The following is a 15,799-nucleotide window of genomic DNA, read 5'->3' on the forward strand; positions in this document are numbered from 1 at the left end:
GGGGCTGCCGGGACACCGAGCGCCGCTCTCCGCACGGCCAGGGCCGCCACGGCCCCTGGGCCCGAGTGCCACACACACACAGGGTGCCGACTCCAGCCCTGCGCGGGGCAGCCTGTGCCGGGGTGGGCAGCCCTTTCCAGGAAGGAATTTTCCTGATTTCTAGGAAGGAATTTTGCCAGTTACCAGAAAGGAAAAATTTAACACCGACTTTCCCGATTTCCAGGAAGGGAATTTCCCATTTCTAGGAAGGAATTTTCCCCATTTCCAGCATGAGCCTCCCCAGGCCCAGCCTGAGGCCATTCCCTCTCCCGTCCCCTCCCCTGGCTGTTCCCTCCTGTCAGGAGCTGTGCAGAGCCAGAAGACAGCACAAATTCTCTCTCAATGGACATTTACACCAAGAGAGAAATTAAATTAACAAGTGTAGCAAAGCCCAATTAATATTTTGCACTTAAGAGAGTCTTGGCAGCTGAATGAGACCGAAAACCACGTTTAACCAGCACACAGCAAGGGCTCAGGGCTCTGTCCTGCCCTTGATGGGAAGGGTTCTCTCTGAAATATAAACTGGATACAAACTGAAATATCCTCTGCTTAAAGCAGCAAGATCAGTCTGACTTCACAGCTGCCAGATTAAACATCCAAACCCAGTTCAGCACTTAGGTAGGAAGAACTCATTAAAACCCAGCTTCCCTGTGTCCAGCAGAAATATTTTCCCCGGGGAGGGGAGAAGGAAGGCACAGTGGAGATGGTGCTTGTCATCAGATATAGTTTTAATAAAATGTACATAAGTTTACAAGCGGAACATTTCTTCATGATTACCAGGAACAGACGATCCCAACCAGAGTGCAAAATTGGAGCCCGGGGATCTGCCAGGCATGAGGGGAACAGAGGGGACTGGGGGACACAAGTGTCTCATTGTGGGTCACTGTGGGGACCACGGACACCCCCAGCTCCTCCTGGACACAAAGGAGTTTTTCCAAAGCCAGCCTCAGCGTTTGGGATGCTCCACCAGCTGCATCCCACACCACAGCAAGCCCCCTGCCCTCCCAGCCCATCCCTTTGGAGGCGAGGGATCAGGAACGCTGATCAGCCTCATCCCTCTGACTGCACAGGGGGATTTCTGGGGGTGTGTGAGGGTATTCACCCACCTACAGCAGTGGGTCGGTCTGTTGATCGCCAAAGTTTGGGCGCGGACTGTCCAGGAACCGGGGTTTTCGTCAGGCAGGAGGATTTTTTGGAGGCTCCCAGGAACCACGTTCCCGAGGACCAATGATTGCTGGGGTGTAATTTAGCAGTTGTGATGAGAGGGATGGTGAGTTTGTGTGTCATCTGAAGGGGGTGTTAATGGTAGATGAGTGTTGTTTTCTGTGTGCTTTTGTTGTTTTGGGTTTCCTGTAACAATAAATCAACATGTAATGAAAATAGAAAAAGGTTATCGCCTTGTGTTAATATGTGTGTGTTGTGTTGCTCTGTATTGCAGGGTGAGCACAGGGTGAACTCTCTCCTCCTTGCTGTGACACCTGGGCTGGCAGGGATGACACAGTGACCTCTGCCAGCCCATGCTGCCTGTGCCATCACCTGGCACTGACGTGTTTGATGAAAATCCTTTTGCTGGGATTTTTCTCCTGAGAAGCCTCAGAACAGAAATGGAACCAATAACAATCTGCTGGCTGTGGAGTGTGGGCTGGAGATGGTTTAGCAACAGGGGCATCTTGGATTGGTCTCCTGTGCATTGTTTCTACTTGATGACCAATCATTCCAGCGGTGTTGGGGCTGTGAGCAGTCACAAGTTTTTATTATTCATTCCTTTCCAGCTTTCTGATGTCTCCTTGCTCTTTTAGTATAGTTCTACTATCTCATTTTCTTTTAATATAATAGAGATCATAATATTTCAGCCTTCTGAAAGGTGGAGTCAAGATTCTCGTCTCTTCCCTTGTCCTGGGGACCCTCAAACACCACCACAATCAGCGGCCGAGCGGGTTTGTGCGAGCCCCTCAGGAACCCTCGGCCAGTCCCGAGTCAGCAGCCCCGGCACGGCCGAGAGCGGGGAGACACTCTCTGTGCCCCGAGGGTGCTGAGGGCACCTGGGCTGGGGGGAGACACTCTCTGTGTGTGCCCCGAGGGTACTGAGGGCACCTGGGCTGGGGGAGACACTCTCTGTGCCCCGAGGGTGCTGAGGGCACCTGCCTGGGGGCAGACACTCTCTGTGTGTGCCCTGAGGGTGCTGAGGGCACCTGGCCTGGGCGCCTTTGCAGCACAAGAGACACCAGAGACAGCGGTAGATGATAAAGGGCCGACTCTTAGCAGGGGTTAATGCAAGGTTTTATTAGGAGTCCCAAAGGAGCTCCTGCACCTCAGGGGGCTCCTGCCGAGAGTCCCGGGAGATGTGCCAAGGTTACATTTGAAGGGAGGTGGAAACCGACAGTAGATAACATCCTACCAACCATTAAGTGACCCTAAGGGATGGATGCTGGGGGATAGACATTTAGGACAGCGTATGGGGCAAGGCCTGGGGGGCTGACCCCTGGCCTCTGGCTAATCACTCGACGACTTGGACCGAAACTTCTGCATGGGGGGAATGGGAGGCTGAGTGATTGACCGAGAGCCAGGGTGGGGGTTTGGGGATGATCTCATCCCGGGAGAGGGATAACACAGGTAAAGGGAGGGGGGTACAGTTTGGGATAAACCATTTGGGAAAAATATGGGAATACAAAACAAAATGACTTTAAAGTATTACAAAGTATAAAAATGCACTACAGCAGGTTTGGGCAGCACCAAACAAAATAAAATGATTTAAAAATAGAAAAATTAAAAATAAAAATTATATAAAATTAAAATAACAAAAATAATTTAAAATAAATGAAAAACAAAATAAAAACTGTAAAGTGCTGTAAAGTGCCGTAAAAGTTTCATAAAAGGTAGTGCAAGACCCTCAAACACCACCACAATCACCAGCTTGAGTTGGTCTGGACAGCACCAAATAAAATAAAATAAAAAGCTTTAAAAATAGAAAAAGTAAAAAAATAAATAAAAAATAAAATTAAATAAATTTAAAAAAAACTTTAAAAAGAAAAAAGTAAAAAAAAAATTAAATAAATAAAAGAAAAAGCTTTTAAAATAAAAAATTAAAAATAAAATAAAAAATAAAATTTAAAAATAAAATAAAAAGCATTAAAAATAGAAAAAATTTTAAAAATAAATTAAATAAAAATAAAAAAATAAAAAGCTTAAAAAAGAGAAAAATTAAAAACTAAATAAAACATAAAATTAAAAAATAAAATAAAAAGCTTTAAAAATAGAAAAGTTAAAAATTAAAAATTAAATAAAAAATAAAATTAAAAAAATAAAATAAAAAGCTTAAAAAAGAGAAAAATTTAAAAATAAATTAAATAAAAAATAAAATTTAAAAAATAAAATAAAAAGCTTAAAAAGAGAAAAAAATAAAAATATAAAATAAATAAAAAATAAAATTAAAAAATAAAATAAAAAGCTTTAAAAATAGAAAAAGTAAAAATTAAATAAAAAATAAAATTAAAAAATAAAGTAAACAGCTTTAAAAATAGAAAAATTAAAACTGAAAACTAAATAAAAATTAAAACTAAAAAAAAAATAAAAAGCTTTAAAAATAGAAAAATTTAAAATTAAATAAAAACTAAAATTAAAAAATAAAGTAAACAGCTTTAAAAATAGAAAAATTAAAACTGAAAACTAAATAAAAATTAAAATTAAAAAAATAAAATAAAAAGCTTTAAAAATAGAACAATTTTAAAAAATTAAATAAAAAATAAAAAACTAAAATGCTTTAAAAAGAGAAAAATTAAAAATAAAAATGAAATAAAAAATAAAATTAAAAAAATAAAATAAAAGGCTTAAAAAAGAGAAAAATTTAAAAAATAAATTAAATAAAAAATAAAACAAAGAAATTAAAATAAAAAGCTTAAAAAAAAGAAAAATTAAAAATATAAATTAAATAAAAAATAAAATTAAAAAAATAAAATAAAAGGCTTTAAAAATAGAAAAATTAAAAATAAAAATAAAATTTAAAATAAAATTAAAAATAAACTAAAAAGATTTAAAAATAGAAAAACTCAAAATAAAAATAAAATTAAAAACTAAAATAAAAAGCTTTAAAAATAGAAAAATTAAAAATAAAAATTAAATAAGAAATAAAATTTAAAAAAATTAAAAATAAATGAAAAACAAAATAAAAACCGTAAAGTGCTGTAAAGTACCGTAAAAGTTCCATAAAAGGTAGTGCCGTAAAGCGCGACTGTCGTAAAACTGGTGTAAAAGGCGACTGTCGCAAAAGGTGCCGTAAAGCGCGACTGTCGTAAAAGGCGCCGTAAAGCAAAACTGTCGTAAAAGGGGTCGTAAAGCGCGATTGTCGCAAAAGGGGTCGTAAAGCGCGACTGTCGTAAAAGGTGCCGTAAAGCGCGACTGTCGTAAAAGGTGCCGTAAAGCGCGACTGTCGTAAAAGGGGCCGTAAAGCGCGACTGTCGTAAAAGGCGCCGTAAAGCAGAACTGTCGTAAAAGGTGCCGTAAAGCGCGACTGTCGTAAAACTGCCGTAAAGCGCGACTGTCGTAAAAGGTGCCGTAAAGCAACACTGTCGTAAAAGGTGCCGTAAAGCAGAACTGTCGTAAAAGGTGCCGTAAAGCGCGACTGTCGTAAAAGGTGCCGTAAAGCGCGACTGTCGTAAAAGGGGCCGTAAAGCGCGACTGTCGTAAAAGGGGCCGTAAAGCGCGACTGTCGTAAAAGGTGCCGTAAAGCGCGACTGTCGTAAAACTGCCGTAAAGCAACACTGTCGTAAAAGGTGCCGTAAAGCGCGACTGTCGTAAAACTGCCGTAAAGCAACACTGTCGTAAAAGGGGCCGTAAAGCGCGACTGTCGTAAAAGGTGCCGTAAAGCAACACTGTCGTAAAACTGCCGTAAAGCAACACTGTCGTAAAAGGTGCCGTAAAGCAACACTGTCGTAAAAGGGGCCGTAAAGCGCGACTGTCGTAAAAGGTGCCGTAAAGCGCGACTGTCGTAAAAGGGGTCGTAAAGTGCGACTGTCGTAAAAGGGGTCGTAAAGCGCGACTGTAGTAAAACTGCCGTAAAGCGCGACTGTCGTAAAAGGGGCCGTAAAGCGCGACTGTCGTAAAGTACCACACTAAGAGTTTTAGCCCTCATAGAATGGAATTTAATGAATTTCCCCAATGCTGGCCGTTCAGCCGTTTTTATCAGAGACTTTTGGGACGCAGGTGTTTAAAGCCCTTTAATTGCAGCTCCTGCCGGGCCATGGCTGCCGCGGGGCCGGTCCCAGCTTGCAGGCGCTGCCCGCAGCAGCCGCCCCGCCGAGCTCCGCCCCTCCTGCGGGCCCGCCCCTTGCCGCCGCGCGTCTCCAGCGGGACACGCCCCCCTGCTGACCGCACAGCTCCGGCACCCGCAGCCCCGCCCCCCGCCCCTCCCACCAGCCCCGCCTTTGCCATCCCGTCGGTCCCGGCCGTCCCGGCTACCGCGGGCCCCGCCCCTCAGTCCCGCCCACCGCCGTCACCGCGGCCCCGCCCCCGATTCCGCCGCTGCCAGTGCGGCCGCTCCTGCCCCCCCCACGCCCCCCTCGCCGACACAGCGGGGCCGGCGGCAGCCCGGTCCTGTCGCTGCTGCTGCGTCTTTGCCGTTCCCTGCGGCTCCCGGATCTGCGGTGCCGAGCGCGCCTGGCGCGGCCGCGCTGTGCCCCAGCGCCCCCTGTGCGCGTTGCCGCGGGAGCCCGCTCCCCCCGCCGCGGCGTTCCAAGCGCCTGCAGCGCACCCCGAGCTGCCCACGGGCCCCGCCGCAGCGCACACGCACACGGCAGACCCCGTCCCTGCCGGCGTTTGGGCGCAATCCCCCGGTCCCGGCACGGCCCCGCTTGCGCTGGGACCGGGGCGCCCCAGCCCGCCCAACCCGCCCGTGCCGGCGCCGCGGCGCCTACACCGGTGTGTGCAGCCTCTGCCGTGCCTGCGGCCGCTCCAGCCCCGCCTCCCGTCGGCGCCGCCCCTGCCCGCCGGGCCGGCAGCCACCGCAGTCCCCAGCGGCTGCACGCCGCGGCCGAGCCGCCGCCTGGCCCGGCGCCCGCCGTGCCCCCCCCCCCCCCGCAGCAGACTCCCGCCGCCTCCACGCCGCTCCTCCCGCCTCCCGGGATCATCTCCCGCTGACGAGGCCGCTCCGCCGCCGCCCGTGGGGCCGAGCCGCGCCTTCCCCACCGCGGCCCCCCGCTTCAGAGCTGCTGGATGGCGCGGCTCCGCCGCCTCCTGCAACCGCGGCTGTCCCGGCGTTCCGTTCCGCAGCCGCAGCCCCGGCTCCCGTTTCCGCAGCTCCGCCGCCTCCCGCACTCCCCGGCCCCCCCGCCGCCATCAGGGCGTCCCCACGTTGCCATAGTGACGCGACCCACGCATGCGCGGTTGCTACAACCCCCGCACCAGCGATATCACTCCGCGCCGCCTCATCCAACCACAGCGCCGCTTCCGGGATCAGCCGCACGCATGCGCAGTTCTATCCCCACGGCCCCGCCGCCACCCCGCACTGCTTTTTGGGGCAGCCCGGTCCCGGTTCCGAGCCGCCGCGTGCCGCTGTCCGGCCACAGCCGGCACCCCTGTGCCCGGGCACGGCGCTTCCGCCGCCACCGGGTCCGTACACGGCAGCACAGCAGGCGAAAACTGCAGCGCCTTGCGTGTATCCTTAACCGACAGCTGGTATCCTTCCGTGTTTTCGCCTTCCGCACCCCTAGCACCGAGTGGGACTACTTTGTGTCACGATTCGTCTGCACAGCCACATCCATGCACACAAACCGTGCGACGAGGAGGAGGAGGAGGTTGGAATATGACAGCTGCTTTAATTAATACAGGACAGACAGAGAATTATTTTGCCCCTGCAAATGCCAGCCCTTTGATCCCAGCACAAAAGAATTTCCAAAAAGAACTGTTCCCAAATAGCCCCAGAGTCCCCCCAGTGTCTGGGACAGATTTCTCGACCCAAAATGAGACACCAAACCCTGAAAATTCCCCAGCATTAATCCCAAAATTAGAAAACTCACAAAAATCTTTTGATAATTTTCAACTAAGAGACTGGGATGAAGTCAGAGGCCAGATTTGCAAAGAAGAAAGTCTAAATCCTTTAGCTATGCCTGTGCCATTCAGCCAGCGAGCCCCTGGTCCCAGAACACGGGTGGCTGTCCCACCTCATGAGACGTGACATTTACACCAAGAGAGAAATTAAATTAACAAGTGTAGCAAAGCCCAATTAATATTTTGCACTTAAGAGAGTCTTGGCAGCTGAATGAGACCGAAAACCACGTTTAACCAGCACACAGCAAGGGCTCAGGGCTCTGTCCTGCCCTTGATGGGAAGGGTTCTCTCTGAAATATAAACTGGATACAAACTGAAATATCCTCTGCTTAAAGCAGCAAGATCAGTTTGACTTCACAGCTGCCAGATTAAACATCCAAACCCAGTTCAGCACTTAGGTAGGAAGAACTCATTAAAACCCAGCTTCCCTGTGTCCAGCAGAAATATTTTCCCCGGGGAGGGGAGAAGGAAGGCACAGTGGAGATGGTGCTTGTCATCAGATATAGTTTTAATAAAATGTACATAAGTTTACAAGCGGAACATTTCTTCATGATTACCAGGAACAGACGATCCCAACCAGAGTGCAAAATTGGAGCCCGGGGATCTGCCAGGCATGGGGGGAACAGAGGGGACTGGGGGACACAAGTGTCTCATTGTGGGTCACTGTGGGGACCACGGACACCCCCAGCTCCTCCTGGACACAAAGGAGTTTTTCCAAAGCCAGCCTCAGCGTTTGGGATGCTCCACCAGCTGCATCCCACACCACAGCAAGCCCCCTGCCCTCCCAGCCCATCCCTTTGGAGGCGAGGGATCAGGAACACTGATCAGCCTCATCCCTCTGACTGCACAGGGGGATTTCTGGGGGTGTGTGAGGGTATTCACCCACCTACAGCAGAAACTGCAGGCTGGGGTTATTTCTAGAAACGCTAATGCAGCTGATCATCAGGAATGTGTTTCAGAACTGGAGCAGGGTTTCAGTGTCATGACACTACTGTAAAAGTGCTTTGGGGTCTGTCAGTGTGCTCCAAGGCATTGATTTAACACTGTGAGGAAAGGAACAAAAACCCACAAAAATTCAACTCCCCAACACAAGAGTCTTTGGTGGAAGCTGAGTTAAAGTAACCGATTAGCACTTTGGAGTGGTGGAGCCCAGCACTTAAGGAGATCTCACCCGGTTTTGCTGCTGTGTCACACGGGGTCGGGGTCACAGCAGGAGAGGGGACACGGGGACAGTCCCCAAGTCCTGCAGCATTCACGGCAGTGAGCACAGAGCCAGCTGCTCGTTCTACTCACGCAGAAACTCTGATTGATCACTTGGAACAGAGACTTTAGTGCATTCTGTGGGTGAGAACCAGGAGCCAGCCCCTCTCCCAGGAGGAATCCAGGATTGTCACAGGGATGTGATAACCAGAGGACCCAGGGCAGTGAACACCTTTTACTACAGCATCCAAAAAGATGTGAAACCAGTGATTCTTTTCATAAAACTGATTTCAAAACACCCCATTGAGTCTGTATAAGTCTCACTTCATTAAGATCACTGATTGTGTGGCAAATAATTAGCATGATTCTTCCACATTCATTAAAACAGTAAGCTTCAGATGCTATGGAAATTAAATTTCCACTTACAACTCATCACGCTGAGGCTGCAGCAGTGGTAGTGCAGGATTAGGAGGAACACAGGCTGGAAATGAGACCGGTGTTAGCGTTAACAGGCATTGAAATTGAGTTTTCTGGCCATCACCAGAAGTCCCATTACCTTATGAGTCACATGCAGAGATACGAAGGAGCTGCCTCCACTCCCAGAAGAGATTTCAAACCGTTTAAGCACTGGATGTGTCTGCAGGATCAGGAGCTCTGGGGCACAGTCAGCCTGCTCCTGGTGTAAAGTGCATTCCAAAATGCCAGCTGGGAGCTGAGCCTGCCCTGGGCCCAGCCGGGCTGCAGAGGAGCCCGCACAGCTCCGGGCACCTTCCCTTTCCAGCAGGAAGGGTCAGGCTGAGGCTCCTCCAGCTGAGGCTCCTCCAGCTGAGGCTCCTGCACGCGGCGCCGGCAGAAGCTGCACTGAATCATTCAGAGGCAATTTTTCAAGTAAAAATGAAGAGAAGGAAGGAGAAGCTGCAGTGAGCAGAGGCAACACCTTGAACCCCCGTGGCTCACGCAGGAGCAAAGCATCTCCCTGTTGCACAGGCTCATCCCACAGCACCAAGGCCTGGCCTCCCTTCAGCAGCTTCTGAGCACATCCCAGAGCTCAAGGGCAGCTCCTGGCTCAGTGTGCCTGTGACCCTCACACTCGCTGTCCTTGAATTCACAGTTTGCTGTCACAGTCATTCTCTGTCTCTCTCGCTGATTCCAGCAACAACCGACTCGGGGGAGCACATAATTAGAACTAAAACCACCTTTCGGGTGTATATTTAAACAGAAAACTAAACAACAAAACAGAATAAAAGCGTCAGCTTTGCTGAAGAAACATCTCAAGGGAAACCCAGAAAGTTCTCTACAGTACTTCTGTTTTCAGGAGGTGGTGATGGAGGGCAGAGAGCCCCGCAGCCACCACGATGCACCAAAACCACTGAAGTCATCAAGTGCTTTGACTTGAGGATTTGGTCTTACAGAAGTGGCAATGTGTGTGTGTCACAGTGAGAGTTACCATCTAAGGAAATACTGTATCTTGAAGAAGGGTATAAAAAGAGTTTGCCTTTCCTAATAAATGCCTCAGTTTCCGTGCCAGGCTGAGTCCATGCCTCAGTCATCACAGTCCTGCTCTTGGGAACAGGATAGGAAACATCACTTCAGAAGGAGAGCAAATGGATTCTGTTAGGGTTCATCCTTAACCAACAGCAAAGCAACAGGCAGAATTGACTTTGAAGCTCTCTGCCAGTATAAACCAGTCTAAGGGGGCCGTGGCCTCTGCTGAGCCACAGCACATGAGGTACATCAGGACAGTTATGGAGCTGTTTACATCACAAATGTCCCCGTAAGGTCTACTTTTAATACTGTAAATACACATTTCTTCTTCACCATAAGTAGATTTCCATGTCCTACACTTTGGCTTAGACCAGACAGGAAATACAAGTGTAAAAGTGAAAGCTCTGCCTGATTGTTTGCACGACCCTTTGATTTTCCAGCAACAGTAACAGCCTGATGGCTTCACTGGCTTCACAACACCCTCCCTGCCTCCAGCCCCGGGCAGCAGCACTGCCTGCTGTTCCCGTCCTGGGGGAGCAAAGCTGTGCTGCTGCCCTGGCTCTGCTCCGCCAGCACTGCCCAGACTGGCACCAGGCCTCCCAGCACGGCTCTGGCTCTGTGGGCACGGCACCCACCTGCACACCCAGAGCTGCAGCAGGAATATCTCTGGGAGCAAAGGTCACAACAACCCTTTCACCTGTGAAATCATGTCCTTTCCAGAGCATTAGCAAGTCCTGCTTGACTCGCTCTGTAATTAATAAACCTTTGTAATTTATCTTGTAGTGCATTTCTCCACCCGGGACCAGAAAATATGGAATACTGCTGGTTTGAGAAAAGCATCTAAAAAAAAGAAATAAATGGAGTGAAGACAGTGAGAGGAGGAAGGTGAGAAGCAACTGGAAAGGATACGAGGATCCTGAGAGCCAGGCATTCGGACAAACATAACTTAAATGCTTCACCTATGTATCACTGCAAATAGAGTTCTGACCAAAAATAATAATTACTTTATATATATATATGTATATATTGCTATGCCATTCAGTCCAGCTCAGAGGTGTGAGGTCCTCACGGGGTGCTCCTGCAGCCAGCACAGCCCCCAGCACGTCAAGGCTTCTGCTTGGCTGCTTTGGAAGGGAAGGGCGCCGAGGCGAAGGGATCCGCGCCGGGCAGCTCCGTAGTCCTGGCAGACAGAGGGACAAGAGGGACAGAGCCCGCTATGGCCTGCCTGTTGGTCTGAGACACCACTTTGTAAGCAGCTATGGGCTGGGCCTCGGGCCCGGGCCCGTCCTCGGGGCTGTAGTGCCGGGAATACTTGGACAGGGCCTGCGGACGGAAGGGCTGGCTGGCCACGCAGCCCAGCGCGTCGCCCTGCTCCGGCAGCGCCGCCTTGCCGGGGCTGCCCTCCTGGGCCTCCACGGCTCTGGCGGGGCAGGGCTGGACATTGCCTGGCTGAGCAAAGCCAGCACAAGCGTGCGGGGATCTCGCAGGGGCCACGGGGCCGTGTGCTGCCGGGTCCAGGCCTGGGAACGTGGGCTGAGCTCGGCCGTCGCCCCCCTGGCTCAGGAAAGCGGGCGCTGAGAACGGCTCCTTGTGGGGACTCAGCTCCTCCACGCTCTTCTTCTTGGTGAAAGGGGCCCTCAGAAACACATCTGCTTCCTCTGGGTGCCGCAGAGCTGCGTTGCCCTTACAGATAAAAGGAGCTTTGGTAAAGACATCCACTTCATCGGGGACCTTCCTGGAGCTCCGGAAAGGAGCCGTGGCAAACACGTCGGGTTCATTGAAAACCTCCCCGCTGTGGGACTGGAAGGCCGGGAACAGCGGCTCCCCTGCCCTGGCCTGGGGCTGGGGATCCTCTTTGGAGGCCTCGTGCCTGGGCACAGGCTGCAGGAGCCCTGGGCACAACCTGCTCGTCTCCTCCTCCTCCTCCGAATCCATCAGCAAAGGCCTGGAGCCGCTGCAGTCCAGGATATCTCCCTCGTGGTCTGTCCCCTCCCCTTCGCTGCTGTAGAAGGAGCTGTTGCTTGAAGGACCATCCCTGGCCAGGTACTCGGAGTTGTGCTGCACTTTCACCTCCAGCATCTCGGGCTGGCCCTTGTACGAGGTGAGTCCATCAGCGCCAGGATCTGCTTTGCAGAGCTCGAGAGCCACGGCTGGGAACCGGCCCGGATCCCTCTGCACACCTACAGACACAAGAGAAGGGAGTTACTGAAGCAGCTCAGCAGCCACAGCAAGGTACCCTGCACAGGAACGTCACGCTGCTCAGATGGAAACCACCACCATGAATGGAAAATGGGCAGGAGAGGGAGGGCAAATCAATGTAAAAACAATGCCAGGGAAGTGTTGGCAACACGGGTACCACTGCAGAGAGGATGGGAGATGTCTGACACACGCATGGGCACACACAGCACCCTCAGCACCATCCCACCAGGTTTCTCTCCCACCCACCCCTGACAACAGCCACCAGCACGGAGTTTTTCCCTTCCCAACGCTGCTGCCCGAGGGAAGCTCCAGCAGACAGACAGGTCCTGTCCTTCCATCCTGCACTGCTGCTCCCCAAGCACATCTACTGCTTGGCCTGGCCTCTCTTCCTGTGGGCCAGCCCACAGATACGTGGAATTGCTGGTGGGGATGCCCCAAAACCTGCTGAAACAACAGCCCCATTTCAAGGACTGAAGGTCAGCTCACAGCTTTCAGTGAATCCTAAGAAGCAGCTGTTTTAGTAGCAGCTACTCTTTTTAACCACTGCCAGACAAATGGTTTTTAAGCACTCCATAGCATGACTTCAAATCAAGGATCAGAGCTCCCATGACCTGGCTGGTTTCTGCATTGGCATAACCAGGCAGTGCAGGGAGAGGCTGCCCTGCCCCTCCCCAGCTCCAGGAGCCACCAGGAGGCCGGGTTTGCCTTAGGACTCACACAGACAAAACAGAAGATCTCTTACCTTCACAGAACTACTGGCAGCTTAGAAGTGTCATTGGACTCGTTAGCAAGAGGATAGGAGAAAATCACATGAAAACTAAAACAGCAGGAATTGCAGGAAGAACGAGGAGGGTGAGGAGGCTGGTTGGTACCCAGGGTCAGCAAGGCACCAACCAGGACACCCTGCAGTGCCAGAACCTCACCCAGGGAAACCTGCCCGGGTTAACTGTTCATGTTTACACCCCCACGACAGCCCTCGGGCACCACAGACACCAAACATCCCCTCCTCCATGGCTGCTCACAAGGAAAGACACAGCAGGCACTCGTGAGGCATCAGAACCAGCATTTATTGGGAACTCTTCACCCGGTACAGCACACTGCTAAGGAAAGGCAGCGCAGGTACGAGCACACTGGGCCGGTCACTGCCCAGAATCCCCGCTCTCTCTCCTGCAGCCCTGCTCTCCACACTGCTTTTCCCCCAGGGCCACTCGGATTCCAGGAGCAGCACAGCTGCCAGCCTGGCCAGGGGTCACTGGGACACCCTGAGAGCCAGGCTGAGCCAGAGCAGCACCAGCTGCCCCTGATGCAGGGCACTGGGCACCCAGGGCCCGCGCTGCACAAGAACGGCACAGCTGGCTGCAACCTCCTGACTGTGCCAAAGCAGCCCTTTGGGACAGAGCAGGAGAGGCAGGACAGCATCTGAACCCATCTGCTGAGCAGCAACAGCTCTCAATGTGGGGACACTGCACAAGAAGCAGAATGCCCTGTTCTGGGAAAAATCCCTTTTTCTGATGTTCTCTCTGCCCACTGATGTGAAAAGGGCACCAAATGCTCACAGCAGTTTTCTCCTGCACAACACCAGTGTGTGTAATATTTGATTCCAGGGTCAGATATACACACTAAAGAAGATTCCAAACTACACCCAGGCTCTTTCTCAAGAGGGAGAACCTTTAAAACCCTCTGATCACTCAGTACCCCGGGAACACACTCTGCAGGCATCCAGACAGCAACCTGAAAGAGCTTCACCCCAGGAAACCTGGAGTTTCCCCAGCTCCCAAGGAAAACAGTGCCCTGAAGTGGCAGAGCACTGAAATAGCCAAGAGGAAAACTAGAAAATATTCACTCCCTGTTAACAAGAGGCAGAGCAGTCACCACAATGGTGATGATCTCACTTCTGGAGCAGAGCCGAAAAGAAAAGGTCAGGGGAGACCGAGAAACTCCCAGAGTCCAAAGCTCCCCTTCCACCAGGAAACTCCCCTGATTTCATCAAGGCAGGGTCAGGCAGGACTCAGCATCCAGGAAAGGGCAGCTCAAGACCAGCACAGTTACCAGCAGCAGAATTACTAGTTTGGAATTTTAAAGGGTCAAAGGCTCATCACTCCTGCATCCCCGCACTGTGCAGGTTTTCCTTCTACTCCAATTCCCAGAGCAACCTGTTCCAGTTTCTAGAAGCAATCCCATCAAACAAGAGCCCAGAACTGTCCCCAGCCAGCACAAGGAGGAACAGAGGTCGGGGACACCTGTGGCCCTGCACAATTGGCAGGATCAGGTGTCTGCTCAAAGCCACTCACAGTGGGACACCTGGAGGCAGATCCAGAGCCTGCAGTCCCAGAGGATGGGGAATTTAATGCTGCAGTTCTGGCAGGAGTTCAGCACACCAACCCACAGCCCAGCAGGGATGAGCTGCCCTGACCCTGCACACCAGGAGCAGCTTCACTCTGGGACACAGCCCCAGCACAGGGATGGCCCCAGAGCAGGGATGGCCCCAGCACAGGGATGTCCCCAGCGCAGGGATGGCCCCAGCACAGGGATGGCCCCAGCACAGGGATGGCCCCAGCACAGGGATGGCCCCAGCACAGGGATGGCCCCAGAGCAGGGATGGCCCCAGAGCAGGGATGGCCCCAGAGCAGGGACGGCCCCAGAGCAGGGATGGCCCCAGAGCAGGGATGGCCCCAGAGCAGGGATGTCCCTAGAGCAGGGATGGCCCCAGAACAAGGCCAGCCCCAGAGCAGGGATGGCCCCAGAGCAGGGATGTCCCCAGCACAGGGATGTCCCCAGCACAGGGATGGCCCCAGCACAGGGATGGCCCCAGCACAGGGATGGCCCCAGCACAGAGATGTCCCCAGCACAGGGATGGCCCCAGCACAGGGATGTCCCCAGCACAGGGATGGCCCCAGAGCAGGGATGGCCCCAGAGCAGGGATGTCCCAAGCACAAGCCCAGCCAGCAGCCCCTCCTGGTTCCCCAGGGCCAGCACAGTGAGTGAATTTTTAAATAAGGTGGTTTTGCACAGCTTTTAGGCCAAAGAACACCATTATGGCTCCTTTACAAGAAGCTCCCTCTAAAAATGATTTTGCTCCACACAGATTGGCTCCAGCTGCCCTGGCCTGTGATGAGGAGGCTGGAGGAGGATGAAGATCTGTCACAAAGCCAAGACTCTCCCACCCACTGTCCCAGGACGTTGCACAGCACCTGAAGCCCTGGCCAAGGAGGCCCCAGGGATCCTGAGAAGACTTGGACAGTGCAGAGCCAGGGAGCTGCAGCTCCTGTTTTGGGACAGGTGCTCCCAGCACAGTGGGTGGTGTCAGAAATGAGGAGGCTGACTGAACTCATCTGGTTAAAAATGAGCAGGAGGATTCCAAAGGCAGGGGCCCTTCCCAGCCTGAGCCCCTCAGAGTGACCAACACCAAAATTCCAAGCATCCCTTTGAACCTCAGCCACCCAAACCCAGAGCACGACCCTGAGGCGAAGGGAAATGGCTGCAGGTGCTGTGGCTGTGTGTGACCCTGTCAGGAGAGCACCAGAACAGTCCCTGCCATGGGCAGAGCAGAACAGCCCTGAGCCCTTCAGAGGGGCCAGGAGAGCTCCCCTGGCTCCAGCCAAGGCTCCAACCAAGCCGCAGCACTGATCCTCCCCAGGGACACCAAACCTGTCCCATGGGACAGGGGCGAGGCTCTCACACAAACTCCTCAGCTCTGAGCAGCACCAGCACCAGCCCAGAGCCACGGGACACTCACGGTTTCTGGAGTTAAAATGAATCCCCAGTCTCCACTCATCTCTCAATTCCATTCGCTCTGCAAGCACATGGTGAGTATTTGCTGATGAAGGAGGTCTAA

At 51.8% G+C, this 15,799-nt stretch overlaps 1 protein-coding gene across 1 annotated transcript; it reads right to left on the minus strand.

The window, feature by feature from the left end:
• Positions 1 to 7,570: 7,570 nt before the first annotated feature.
• LOC118695334 (uncharacterized protein FLJ45252) lies at positions 7,571 to 15,761 on the minus strand. Its single transcript, XM_036396834.2, has one exon. The coding sequence runs from the start codon at positions 11,842 to 11,844 to the stop codon at positions 10,870 to 10,872; it is 975 nt and encodes a 324-aa protein (XP_036252727.1). The 5' UTR covers positions 11,845 to 15,761; the 3' UTR covers positions 7,571 to 10,869.
• Between the last annotated feature and the right edge of the window lie 38 nt (positions 15,762 to 15,799).

Source organism: Molothrus ater, chromosome 28 (assembly GCF_012460135.2).
Source record: "Molothrus ater isolate BHLD 08-10-18 breed brown headed cowbird chromosome 28, BPBGC_Mater_1.1, whole genome shotgun sequence".
Lineage (NCBI taxonomy): Eukaryota > Metazoa > Chordata > Aves > Passeriformes > Icteridae > Molothrus > Molothrus ater.